This window comes from Morone saxatilis, unplaced genomic scaffold (assembly GCF_004916995.1).
Source record: "Morone saxatilis isolate NCDOM2014 unplaced genomic scaffold, NCSU_SB_2.0 Contig3, whole genome shotgun sequence".
NCBI classification, from domain to species: domain Eukaryota; kingdom Metazoa; phylum Chordata; class Actinopteri; family Moronidae; genus Morone; species Morone saxatilis.
In genome coordinates, this window is record NW_023339873.1 from 16,842,847 (window position 1) to 16,856,130 (window position 13,284).

A 13,284-nucleotide genomic window follows, 5' to 3' on the forward strand; every position below is an offset into this window, starting at 1 on the left:
AAAAAAAAAAAAAAAACAGAACACTAGCGGCCGTCGGGCGAATGTTTACCGAGCAGGCATAGAGTGGTGGTGAGGAAAGTGACAGTCACACTGGAGGCTTGGTGTATGGTGAAACACAGGTGATTTCAGCTTCCACGGTTGCATTTTACAGCGGAATGTTCACTCGAAGGGGGCATGGAGACGTCAAGAAATCTACACAGAAAGTTCTGGACCCAAAGAAGGATGTACTGACCCGGCTCAAACACCTCCGGTCACTGTTAGGTGAGTGAAATGTCACCGGGGCTTGTGATGCTGCATCGCCGAGGCTTAGCTCGTCGAGCTAGCTAGCTAGCTGGCAACAGATAACGTCAGACAAGGCGTCAGGTTAGCTGGCTGTCACTGCGGTGGCTTCATGCAAGCAGGCTGGCAGGTAACACCGATTCGCACAATACCACAGCAACTACAGCTGCGATTTGAAGTGCTTGCCACTCGCCGGCTGTTTCCATTGATTTTTTTTTTTTTTTTTTGCGGACTAATATCAGACAAGTCACTGTGATAAGGCATGGATGCTAGCTAATGTGAGCTAGCTCCCCTTGCGGCTAACTAGCCAGCCCATGCTAACCGATGCTACCTTGTCAGGGCATCAGTCGTTGAGAAGCAGATGACCACCACAGCCTTTGCTCTCATTTAGTCCTGTGTCACCCTGGCTGTCTTAAAAACGAAGGAGTTGCAACAGTCTTGCTCATCACTGAGTGGTACACAGACATAAGTTGCCGTTTATATACAGTGCTTGAGGCTGAAGTGTGAATAGAGCTTTCCTCCAGCTGGCTGCCTGCTGCTATCCAGCTACTCTGCCCTAAAGATATTTGAATTGACAATAATGAAAACTGTACATGGGCCATGCTGGTGGAGTCTTTTTGTTTCTTTCATTGGACTAGGAAGTGCAGTATTTATGACAGTCATAAAACTGTAGTGTAGCTGTTGTTCACTATGGTTCACAATGATAATCTAAAGATACATGAATTTGCTCCACGTCAGTTTTGTATTACACATAATGGAACCTAATTCCAATCCACTTTGAAGGTTTTATTCATTGATCAACTATCGTGATGCTCTGTAGAGTCCATATAGTGGATTTCTTTGCCCTTGTGAGTCTAAATGCCAAATCCATTTAGCAAAACATGGAAGTAGAAGGCAGAGTTAAATAGTGTTTCTATTCTGTTTTACTTCACTAGGGTCCACATGACTCAAAAACAGTCTACAATACAGAGGTATAAGTCTGTACCATAAGTTGTCTTTTAGGTATGCAGACATACATTTTTCGTTGCATCCCACCTGAGTGGTTATAATGAAGATGACCTTTATAGTACTGGGCACTGTAGCATATGTGCGTATACACTACTGTTATTCTCATTGCATCACAGACAAAACGGGGTCAGTGGGTACTTTGGGGAAAGTGTAGAGAGGAGGAAAGTTGCCGAGGGAATTGTGAGATATGGAGGAAAACTGCAATGGATTCATTATAACTGCAACATACTGCATGGTGTTTTTAGTCAAAGTAGGTCACTTACGCTAAGGTATGGCTCGTAGAGTTTGGCCCTTGCAAGGGTAAATGTATAGGTAATGCAGTTTAATATGCAGTCTAATCGACTCATATAGTTTGACATATTAATATAGGTGAAATTCTATTCTTTATATTTACCGAACTATTCAAAACAACACGGTTTGCAGTTATACATTGTTTTTTAAAACACAATGATTCTCAAGCATTTAAGATCTCTCACTGTAAATGGTTTTTGATAACATTTAACTTCAATTCATCAAGACAAGCACTGTGAAGCACAATCATATCACACAGCCTTACTTGATGGACTATGGTGCACTTTAAGGCAAAGCTTGACGGGGAAGCTATGTGTGCGGTAGCAGTGGAAGTCAGTGGTAAGGAAGAACCAATTTGTCTGACTGATGTATGCTTGTTTATAACCTATTCTTTGTGGTATGTTCACTGTTTTATTGATTTCTACACAGCACCACAACGACGACAGCCAGTACAAGACAGTATTCCGCTTAATAGTATTCAGAAGCTTGGGAAAAACAGTTGGAAGTTCACATGGTTAAAACTTTCTGCTATCACGGCACACCTTCAATGTCAAGACTAGTACAACCAAAGTGGAGGTCAATACAGCGCTCTGCGTGCCCTCTGTGTTTCTCTTTCCCTCATGTGCAGTCGAAGATAAGGCTGCTCTGTTTGTCCAGCAGCTGATAGTAGGGCCTACATGTTGATGTCCCCCAACCTCCCTGATTTCACTGTGCTTTCTGCTAAGGAAGGATTTCCTCCTGGTGCCGCTGGTTCCTGTGTGGACAGGAAGCAGTGGTGAGAGACGGGGTGCTGTGGAGGACAGGGCAGGACAGGGACTTGAGGGAATATAGCTGGCCTCGTTTCACTGCCGCCAGCGTTTTGTATTTTTGTAAATCCTACTATGTTATATCTGCAAGGGTAGCAATTAACCCTACATGAACTGGAAGGCTGTCCAGTTTTATTCTGTCAGATGAGGATTGTAAAATGTGAACAGGGGGTAAAATTCAAAGTTTAACTGCTGCAGGCATTTCTTTTAAAATGGGCAACATCCAGTGTAGATGTCCGTGCTTATTTATTTTACTAATACATAATACAAATTACTTTGTATTTGCACTAAGGTTGAGTTACTGGCATTATTCTTTTCTTCTTCTTTCTTCTTCTCCAGTGTCTCCGCGGCTGTGTAGTACCAGGGCCAAAAATCTGTTAAACCAGCTTGTTGAATCTAGTCGTAGTATATCAGTGTTATTGGAGTTGAAAGGACAATCTGTGGCCTGGGCTATTTTCAGAGTGGCCCTGTATTGGTTTTCTGCTCACTGAGCAGATCTGTGGGATAGAGTGTGAAAGCTGCTGCATGTTAATTTGCTGGTCATGCCTGGCTGGATTTGGCTGAGGTTGTTAATTACAGGAGCCCAGCAAACCACCTGATCACTCACTGCTCCTCTCACTGGAGGCACAAACGGCCATTCGTCCGACTCTTTCCTGCTCAAAGTCATTCCCAAGCCTGGCTCCAACTCACCCTGCGTTCGCCGTTGCGTGCCAATGCGTCAGTTCCTCCGAAAATAAAAAAACGATGATGGTCAAAATGCGAGCCATGGTGTAGGAAGTCTCTCACTAATTTGACTGTAGACAGGAGTGTTTGTCTGGGGGAATACCCATCGATTCCCAGAGGAGATATGTCTTTCTTCCACTGGGAGGTCAGAGTGCCAGCTCAGCTTTACACCAGTCAGCGCTGCCGGAGCTCTGATTCAGTGTCTAGCTCAAGTACGCTTTGCCATCATGAGGGACGCCGTCATGGGCCCTATGTGTGAAGGACAATCGACTGAATAGAACAAGTCAAAGTATATCTTAAGTGGGTATTGTTTGTTTCTATTTGTTCTCTTCAACTGGTGTAAACAAACTCATTTTGAACCTGTCGGTGAACTGCATGGGAACAACAGTGAATGTGTTGTTAGTGACAACAGTCAGGTGTGTTTGTTTGTGGGTCTAGGTGTGTGAGTTTGCAGCCTGCACTCTTTTTTTTATTTTTTTTATTTTTTTTAGAAGACACAAAATCATCTAGCGTCATTACACCACGCTTTTTTCTGTGTGCGTGCTCTAAGGGTTGCTGGAGTCAGGGTCAACTGAAAGCGCTGCTATTATCAGAGGAAATCACAAGGTGAAGCACCGGAGGAAACAATGAGCACAACACTGGAGGGGCTCTCAAGAAGGTCTTCTGTGTGGCTAAAGCAAAGGCTGAGATCACTCGACTTCTGATTCTGCCCCTTTATAAAACACTCAGCTTAGACTTATGAATAACTTCAGCCTCTTATCATCTTTTATCCCACACTATGTAGGCATGATAGCGACCCTTAACTACTCAAGTGTAGTTCAATATAACCACCGCCGTAAGCAGTAATAAATGGGTCTTTATTAACTTTTTAGGGTCTTGAGGATTTTTGTCTTCTTATTTTTTTTACAGGCTACTATTGTGATGAAAGGAAAAAAAGCCACACGTTTCAATGCTCCAGCAGATGTGCATTGTTATCGTTACAGTTGTCAGGTTTTGCACTGTTACTGGGCCTATAAAAGATAGTGGATTAATAAAGCTTTTTGACACTCATTGGCACAAAAGCACTCTTTTACTTCAAAGTGAAATAAAGACAGCTGTGATTATAAGATAAACATACAGCATTTAAGGCAGGTTGCAACTTCATTTTAGCAAGAGGGCAAAAAACGTTATTATTTAGGCATTTGTTACTGACACTGTTAATAGCTACTTAGAAAAAATGCTGCTGCGGATATACGACACTAGACAGCCATTAACAGGTCTTTGTCTGGTGCTATTACGATAACAGCTTCTGTCATTATGGCCCTGGCATCTAAGCTCTTGCACTTAGCACGAGATCTGCAGAGCTGCTCAAAAAGATGATTTAAAGGAATAAATGAGGAATTAGCCACAGAACCAGCTGTTTTAAACAGTAAATAATGATATAATAATTAAGATTGAATGAATCAGATTGCATGAAATGGAGCTCAATTCAGATTTACTTTGGTAAATGTCGCAGCATATGATGCTTTCCCTGAACTAATCCACCTGTTCCAATCCAACACCAATACTACTGTCTGTGCTAAGCCCGTAATATATGTGACTGCCAATATCAGTGAAGCTTTCTTTGAGAACTCTTTTGTTTGTTTTGTTTTTAAACTTGGAAGAAACAAAACTGAACACATTACATACAGACGTTCCTGTTAAATAGAGAGCAGAACTTCTATCCTCTCTCCTGGACAGTTGGCTTTTACAGTGTGCAGCTTGGGATATGATATTGTTGAATGCTAACAAAATAATTCTTGGGCTCAATAGCTGAAAACCTCAGGTACATATGCCATCTTAGAAAGACCAATGAAAGAATTCTCACTGGGAATTCTTTATTAAAGAAAATTCCAAATTTCCATCTTGCCATCGTCAGTCCAACAACCATGCAAGGTTTTTTATCCCCAAACAGATACATCAAATGTTTGATAAAACGGTTTAGTGGACTTGGCAAATGGCTGCGTGTTAGAACAAAGCTGAACATTTACTCCATTATTTATAAATGACATTTGTCACCTCTCTCATACCTGCTATCGAGGGGGCATGCGTGTGGCTTCCTCTCAACTGGTGGCTTGCCGAGATAAGTATTTGGCAGTATAAAGAAGTCCTGTGCTGCAATCTCTAGGCCGTTAGAATTTAAACTGTGCCATGATAGAAAAGTCATTAACTGTTTTTAGACTATACTTCTGACTTCTTTTCTTTCGAACTAACCACTGTTATTCTGAGTTCAGAGCTAAGTGGTTTTTATTAGGCTACATGTAACACATGACTTCTAAATGTAAACATTTAGTTAAACTCTTTTGTTTTTATATTTCTGAACTGTACAGAAAGCTTTTGGTGTTCTTTGGTATTGTTGTTCACTGGTCAGTGTGTGCTTCCGTAAAAACCCAAATTCAAATATGATAGAAATCACACGGTGTTGAATGAAAGGCTTTTTTTCTCTTTGCTGCTGTAGAGCTAGCGATAGGAAAACACCAGCGCTCTGTGTTCTGCGGTGGATGATATCTGTGTGATTTTACACAGCACATGAAAAACCAGTTAGTCCAGTTGCACCGTTTACCTGTCCTGCTTTTATAATAGCCAAACCCAGCCCAAGAACTGCAGTTTGCTGTCACAACACTTGGCATCAAGAGTTCTCAAAGTGGATATACATTTTATGTTGCCTTTCTGGATGTCCAAGCTCCCGCTAATCTGCAGTGGATTTCCAGGTTGAAAGCCAAAGGAAAATAAACACTTAGCTTTGGCTTACAGTATTAGCAGATTGCTACACAGAGTTGTGAAACAGCACGTTTAAGGTTGGCAACTTACTCTAGTGAACTAGTGGGTGATGAATTCAGGAAAAAATAGAAGAAAGATATCCATTAAGTATATATACTTGTTTGTTTTTTCAGGTTGCACCTTTATCTGTATTTGTTCCTTTCTGTGAACCCCCTAGTGTGTTAAAGAGACTGTGAGTGGAGAGTCAGTTATTTTATTTTCCTTCACTGAAAAAAACAAAACAAACAGTTTTCTTACATTGATTAGGGCTGAAGTTTCTTCTTCTGTCCCTATTAAAAACAAAATGATTCTTTTCACTACAGCCTTTTTGCGTTTTAGGTTTATAAATGACCAGACAACAAGCACATTTTCGAATTAAACATAAAAATAAATTGTTGGTAGACTTCCTTGCCACAGCACACCTACAGTGTGTATTCACGCAGTGGTGAATTGTAGCACCTTTGCTGAAGGGGAAGAAAAATTAGAGAAGAAGGAAGATATGTAGATTACAATGAAATTGTTTGGTGCCTGACTTTGATTTTTCTGTCCTCCATTTGAGGAAAGGCATGGGGGAACAAATGTAACCCCTGTCCTGATAAATGTAAAGATTTTACGGCTACTTGAATAGAAAGAGTGAAAGTTCCCAGTTTAGCAGCTCTTCAGTGCTAAGCTGCCGAGATAAACCACTCTCTAATGTGTGAGCTCAGACTGGGATAAGGTCAGGCTTTGCCAGTTCCACCATGGCTCTTTCACACTGTGCTCTGCATAGACCCATAGGCCCCAATCTGTTACACAGCTAGACACTGACTGCAAGTTGAGAGGCATTCATGCAGTGCTTGGCACAGTGGCATTATAATGAAATTATATGCACTAAGTGTTTTGGTTGTAGGAAAGACCCTTTTCAAAAAGATTCCATTTCTTTGATTTATTTTAACGTAGCTGAAGTTCGTATTGAATCTTAAGCCGTATGATAACACTCTATCCTGAGCCTCCATCATTATAAGCATGTTGACATTTTAAAGAAGTCAGACCTTTTATAGGAGTTAGAGCTGTGCCTCTGTCAACTTAGAGCTGAATGCTTTGCTCTGTTGCTTTAGCCTGGCAGTATGTTACTTATTCTCTGTGAATATATAGCTCATTGAATAGCCAGACCAGTTATTAATGCTTCCTCCTGACTAGTTATGGTAGCTTGAAATCAGCCAGCCCACTGCAGGCTTGGACACGGAGTCCACTATTGCGCGGTGCTCCAAACTGAAAGCCTTAGAAGCACAACCAGTCCACAGAAGACGAGTCTCTTGTCAATACTGATAGAGGAAACTAAGTGAATTGGCTCCAATCGACCCCCTGATAAGGAACTTCAATTTGGCCCAGTGAGGGCTGAATTATGATTGACATCTCCAGACTGACACAGCTTGGAGCACGTTCAACAGTATTAGAAGCAGCTGTGTGTTATCAAGGCCTCCAATGAGCCTCATACAGCCTGCTATTTATTGTAACTGTGTAAAATCATGTGACAGTCTTGCCCTCCTCAGCTGGTTTCAACAGATTTATGATTAAACTCCTTTCACTATGGTCAAATATCAACCTCCTCACCCGGCCAAGGGTCACAAAGCACTGTATGCAGTGTCTTTCCGTTTCTGTTTTTCTCCTTGTCAGGTTTTCTTTGTCCACAAAAACAAAAAACAATAATATCAGAAAACACATACAATATAGCATTTAAATGTCCATAACATACATAGAGGTATTATATTAAATAATTGCGTGCTTTGTGTTTGAATGTATGTGTATAAAAATGTATGTAGTGTTTCAAAAATGTAAAGCTTGAGGTGTTTTGTATTAATATTAAAAACTGTACTTGATGAAAAGTATCATTTTAAAACTGGTTAAAGTACTGCGTAAGTGTGCCTTTTGGGGTCTCTCTCATGCCAAAAAATCCCCAAAGAAAAACATCTCTCTTATCTTTCAAATGGTGAGTTTTGTGCCGTTTCTTAAATTTTCTCATGGTCTTTCTTTGTTTGTTAGCAACCAATTAGGGAGGAAACTTAAGCACCATCTACGTTTCATCCATGGTGCAGCCACATTAGCTACCACCCCCGTATCTCTTCTCTTCTACTATGTGTTGGCGCCCTCCAGGCATCCCTCTGCTGGGGCCCTTAAAGAGTCCTCTGTGTCTGATCTGAGAGCACTGCCAAAGAAACATATCAGTCTTTTCTCTCTCCTCATCTCCTTTCTGGCAAGAATCTAGTGCACCTGCAGAGTTAGCCAGCCCAGAGCTAATGCAAATGAGTGTATGTCTGATCAAAGGCCTGATTAGACTGCGTTTTGACTATGACATGGCATATTAATGAGCCTGCTTCAGGTAGTATAAAGGCATACATTGTAAGTTTCCCAGAGGGTTAAATATGGTTTGACACAACCTTTGAACATGAAATATGAGTACTTTATTATTGCATGTGTTGTGTGCTGATTAAGTTTGAACAGGGAGCTGTGGGCACAGTAGCCAAACGTTTGGTTTTGATTGTGTAAATATACCATAGGCTTCAGCTGACTGGATGACCTTCACCCGTTCGCTTAACAAGCCCTATGTGCACAGTGCTGTGTGCACTCTCTTAGTGCTTGCTGGGCAAACCCAGTTTTACACCAGTTCATTAGAATAGCAAGCAACAGAAAGAGACGCTAATTATTCAGTTGAAGCTTAAAATTCTGCTGCTTTGCTCACCAGATGGATGGTTTCCTCCTTTCCATGGTTACCTTAAATGTGACGTTGTTATGTGCCATAGGGTTATATATAATACTGTGTGGGACTCGGCAGTTCAGTCCACCCTTTCACCCTTGCCCCGAGAAGTCCCAGTGAGACACAGGGAGACCTTTAGTGACGTGATGACATCTGAAATGTCCATTTATCCAGCCAGAGGTCAGAATATAACAGCAAAATATTTCCACTGACATTTGGGTGGGATATCTTTCCTTAGTTGTGTAGAATTACAGGGAGTTTCTGATATCTGCTTCGAATAGAACATTTTGAGATGCTGTGTTTTTCTGCCCTACAAAATATCATATTTTGTCCCTCAGCTCTCGCTGCATGCTATTATTTTCCAGCTGGTCCTCTCGCATGAGGTCGGAACATTTGGCCCTCCCTGACAGTTAACAGGAAACGTATCACAATGGAGAATACGGTCATCCAACCCAAACCTGCCATGGCTGGTCTGTTTGGCATGTGTTTATTAATTCCACTAGAGAAGATTGCAGGTCTCGGCATCATTAAGTTGTCACTGTCAGCAGTATCTAGGCCATTGTTCATACAGTTTTTAGTCAATTAACAATAAGGCTGACTTAATGAACCCCTTTGCACAATAATCACAGTTTACTGTGCTTTCGGCAGCTGATGGGCAGCAGCTCAGGATTTCGCTTCCGTCAATAAGAAGTAGAATTACTAGGACAGCATTTGGGGCAACAAGTGACACCTGGTTTGTTTTGTTACTGAACTTGGCTGGGTTTTCATAGCACCCCTCCGTCCATTCTCTTTACCCTTTTATTAGTTCTTCAGCACTCTCCCTTCTACAAGAAGTGCTATTATGTGTGAATCACATCACCGGGGGTTGGCATCTACTTTGCTTCCTCAAACAGAGGGGTTTCTGGAAACAAGAGGGCCAAGCTATCAGCTCATTCAGCTGCAGTCGTCAGTGTTAAGACACAAAATTTCCTCCCACCATAACGGCCCTGTGTGATCACAGCTCTCTACAGCTGCTGTTCGTCCAGCGCTGTTTTCCTGTCCGTGACATGAGAGTCTTGCAGATGGAGGGGTGTCAATTGAAGGACACAGCAGTTATCTTGTTGGGCTCAGAGGATATAGTGTCGTCCCCTGCATTCCCAGGGCCCGGAGAACAGGTTCTGTCTCTTTCTGTGCACAGCGCTGTTACCCGAGAGGTCAGCGAAGCTCATTGAGTGACGAGTCTCGCTGGTTCCCAGTGCTGATATATCCACTGTACAACTTGATCCTTTCAACCACACTTTTCTTTAGTAAGAGCTAAACCAGAGAGCAGGAAAACATCTGCTCATCCTGTATGTCGTTGCTGGCACAAGATGTCATTACTAACAGACAGACATTCTGGTTTTATTTCTCACTGGCTTTATTTTATTAACTTTGTTGTAGTCCTCTCCTTTCACACACCCTTTACTTTACTAGTACACCTTCCTCAGGTGATTCTGAGGTAATAACCAAAGGGACCAACTCATTCAGCCTGGCCGTGCTAGTGTGATTATCTTATTGTGTGGTTGAGCCCAGATGAAAAAAAATGTTTAATGGACGATGTATTTTATCATTTTTAATCCAATATTTAAGCATACAAACAATAATTTGGAAATATTTGTAATTTTACTGCATTTTGGTTAATAATTAAAAGCTGTTTCTTTATCTTGTCCTGTTTGGTACATATTGCCTGTATAATCATTTTATAAACCGATGGCTTTGCTCATGCATGAGGATTCATGCTCACCCTTGACCCTTTGACATGCTTAATCCAGCTTGGACAGGAACCTCTGGTACCAATACACCGTAGAGTTTGTCTGAATTTCACTACTGGGAGGCTGATCTGTGTCTTGTCAGCCTTTTCTGAAGAGATTCTTGCTTGCTGTCAGAAGGCTTGTGATCTCCTTTTATTTTTTTATTTTTGTTACATTTTTCTTTTCTCCCCTTAAGGCCTCTCCCTCCATCCGTCATGCTCCAGTGGCTGGTAAGGGCTATATGAGCAGATGGGGAGCAGTGAGACTGAAGGTTGGAGAGCACAACATGATGGCCCTTTGACATGCTGCATAACATATGAAATTGAGCCAGCCCCCGTCAACTGCTCACACACCCAACAACATTCAAATTAGAGTTGCAAAATTATTCTACAGACTTCCTCTCTGTTCTTTCTCTATCTTTGTAATGTACAGGCGTATACCTTCTGCACTGATCAGACCTGTTTGATGTAAAGAAATTCTATTTATTTGATTTTTTTAATTAGATATATTTTCATCAGATAATATAATCTTCATTGATATTAGGTGTTATATTATTTTCCTTGGAACTGATCTGGAAGAGACAGACTTAAGTACTAGTCTTATTATAGTATACTAGTATATATACTGTTTTCCAAGCTCTCGGGCTAACCAGGATTTAGGAAACCTTTCAACAGTATATATGTAAAAATGGTAAGACTAAAACTTTATATCATGTGATGGACCAAGACTAGGGCACCTTCAGACCACTGCCGGGTATTGGTCCGGGTCACATTTCTGGTCCTTAATAACTTTTTTTGCACAATTTAAAAAGCTATTTTAGTGGATTTTTCTCAAAACAAACTCTACGCTAAAAATGACACTTGGACTATCCTTTTAGCTACATTAAGCAATAAGTTTAGTAGTTTAGTAGTTTTTTGTAGTCTCAACTTTGAGAGGTGTTTGTCTGGGTAAAGCTCTTATACATTCTTCACAGTTTACTGTACATCTCCAGTATAATTCCGCATGAGATTTTCAGTCAGGAGTGTTGTTTAGCTACAGCAGAACAGCTGTATATTCATTGTTTCTCTTATTAAACACCATATAAATGATATATGCCAGTGATATGCAACTTCTGGCCTCCAATAGGGTGGCAGGTGGCCCCCAAAACACCCACTAAGTCACATGAAAAAAAAAAAATGATGTCACTTAGCTGTTAATTAGGAAGTTGCATATTATATTATCAGTGATGCGCGCAGAAGCAGTGACACTTGTTTTTGCGGAAATTTCACGTCCACTTGACCTCCACTTTGCTGCCGCGACTGGATTGACCTCTCAGCAGAGACGAGTGAGGACAAGTGAGCAAAGTGGATGAAAACAGGCAATTCAGTGAGAAATGGACAGATACATTTGCTTTTATTTTGCCACCTCATACCAATCCTAAACCACTGTGTTTAATTTTCCAAATAATAAATAGCCGTATGCATGGTTGCTAATATCAGCCGCCGTCACATGTTGAAACATGCTAGCGTCAGTGCTGCGTTCCAGCCTGGCAGCACCGCGAGAAAAGATTTCGACTTTGACTTTACCTTATTGTGCCACATCAAACCTAATGTTTTTAAATTTGATCAGATAAATATTGTTAATGTTTGTTTGACACATCCTACGTCCACAGCCTCTGGTGTTGCCAGTGCAGCTTGTGTCAGAGGAGAGAATGTTGGCTGTGAGACTTAAGTCACTGCATGGACAATTATTAGTCCTGCCAGTAAAGTTTTCCATACTGTGTGTGTGCGCGTGCGTGTGAGGGTGCTCACTCATGTGTGTCAGTGTTTGTGCTTAATGTGAACTGAGCAGATGTGATTAGCTTAATGCCAGGAGCAAGGAGCATTTAATGTGCGCAAGAGTTGCCTTCCTTAAGAGATGAAGTTCAAGCATTGCATGTGTTCTTTTGTGTGCAAGACAGAGAGTGGAAAAAAATGTAGAGATATGATTCCTACATTTTTTTCAATGTAGAATTAATTTCTGGTAGGCGTGGGTAAAAATATCGATTCATCACGATCCACGATGCTGGGTTTAAAAGCGGTAACACAAAATTGTTTTGTAACACTCGCCCCAGGCCCAACCAGAAACTAGGCGCGGGTAGATGTTAAGAACCTCCAGGCATTTCGTTTTGACTTCTTTAGGTCACAATTCGATTCGATTCGGATATCGATCGATAGTTTTTTTGATCTAGGGATGCGTCATACTCGATTCAGCTAATAAGTAGAAAATATACACACCAATAATCTCATTCAGACCTTACCCTGCTTGTATCATTTTAAGAAGCTTTCGGGGGACGGCGACTGTCCGCTCATGTGGTTTGGCGGTGTTCGGTGGTATGGCCGCTATCATGGTCGGAGTGGTATACCACTCTTTTTAAAAACCCCCCTAAATTTCCCGGCACTGTACGGTCGTAGGGTCCTTACATAAAACACAGCCACAGACTCGTGATCTTATGTGCGGGCAGAGTTTGGGCGGCAATTTTGCAAAAGGAGGATCTGTGAGTTGAGTCTGTTTTGAATCCACATGTTTAGCCGGCGGGTTGCACTGCAGAGTGGTCTGCAGGCTGTCGGCTTAAGGTGGCTTGTGTAAATGTGTTGCTTTTATTGGCAGTATTTTAGACTGTCCTGGCAACAGCTTACGACACTGTCTTAATTCTGTCTATTTCCTGTGTTCCGGGGTTTACAACTGGCTTTAAAGTAAGGCGCTGCTGTATAACACTGCTGACTACTCTGCTTCTCGCGTTGGCCCATGTTTTGCTGTGGTGGTCGGGATGCCGGCCACAGGTGATGCTCTCGCGCCCCCACTGGCACAGGGGTTTGACATCGATTCAGAGGTTTAATGAATCGATATTGAATGGGAAAAATATATTGCGAAGCAA

The 13,284-nt window shown here is 41.6% G+C and overlaps 1 protein-coding gene across 5 annotated transcripts in view; it reads left to right on the forward strand.

The window, feature by feature from the left end:
* Positions 1-11: 11 nt before the first annotated feature.
* The window catches only part of ralgapa2 (Ral GTPase activating protein catalytic subunit alpha 2), an 88,689-nt gene continuing 75,416 nt past the window's right edge, over positions 12-13,284 (forward strand). For all 5 annotated transcript variants that reach the window (XM_035674610.1, XM_035674611.1, XM_035674612.1 and 2 more), the window contains exon 1: positions 12-261. In XM_035674610.1, coding sequence (XP_035530503.1) covers positions 156-261 — 106 coding nt within the window. In that variant the 5' untranslated portion in view covers positions 12-155. The remainder of the gene's footprint in view (positions 262-13,284) is intronic.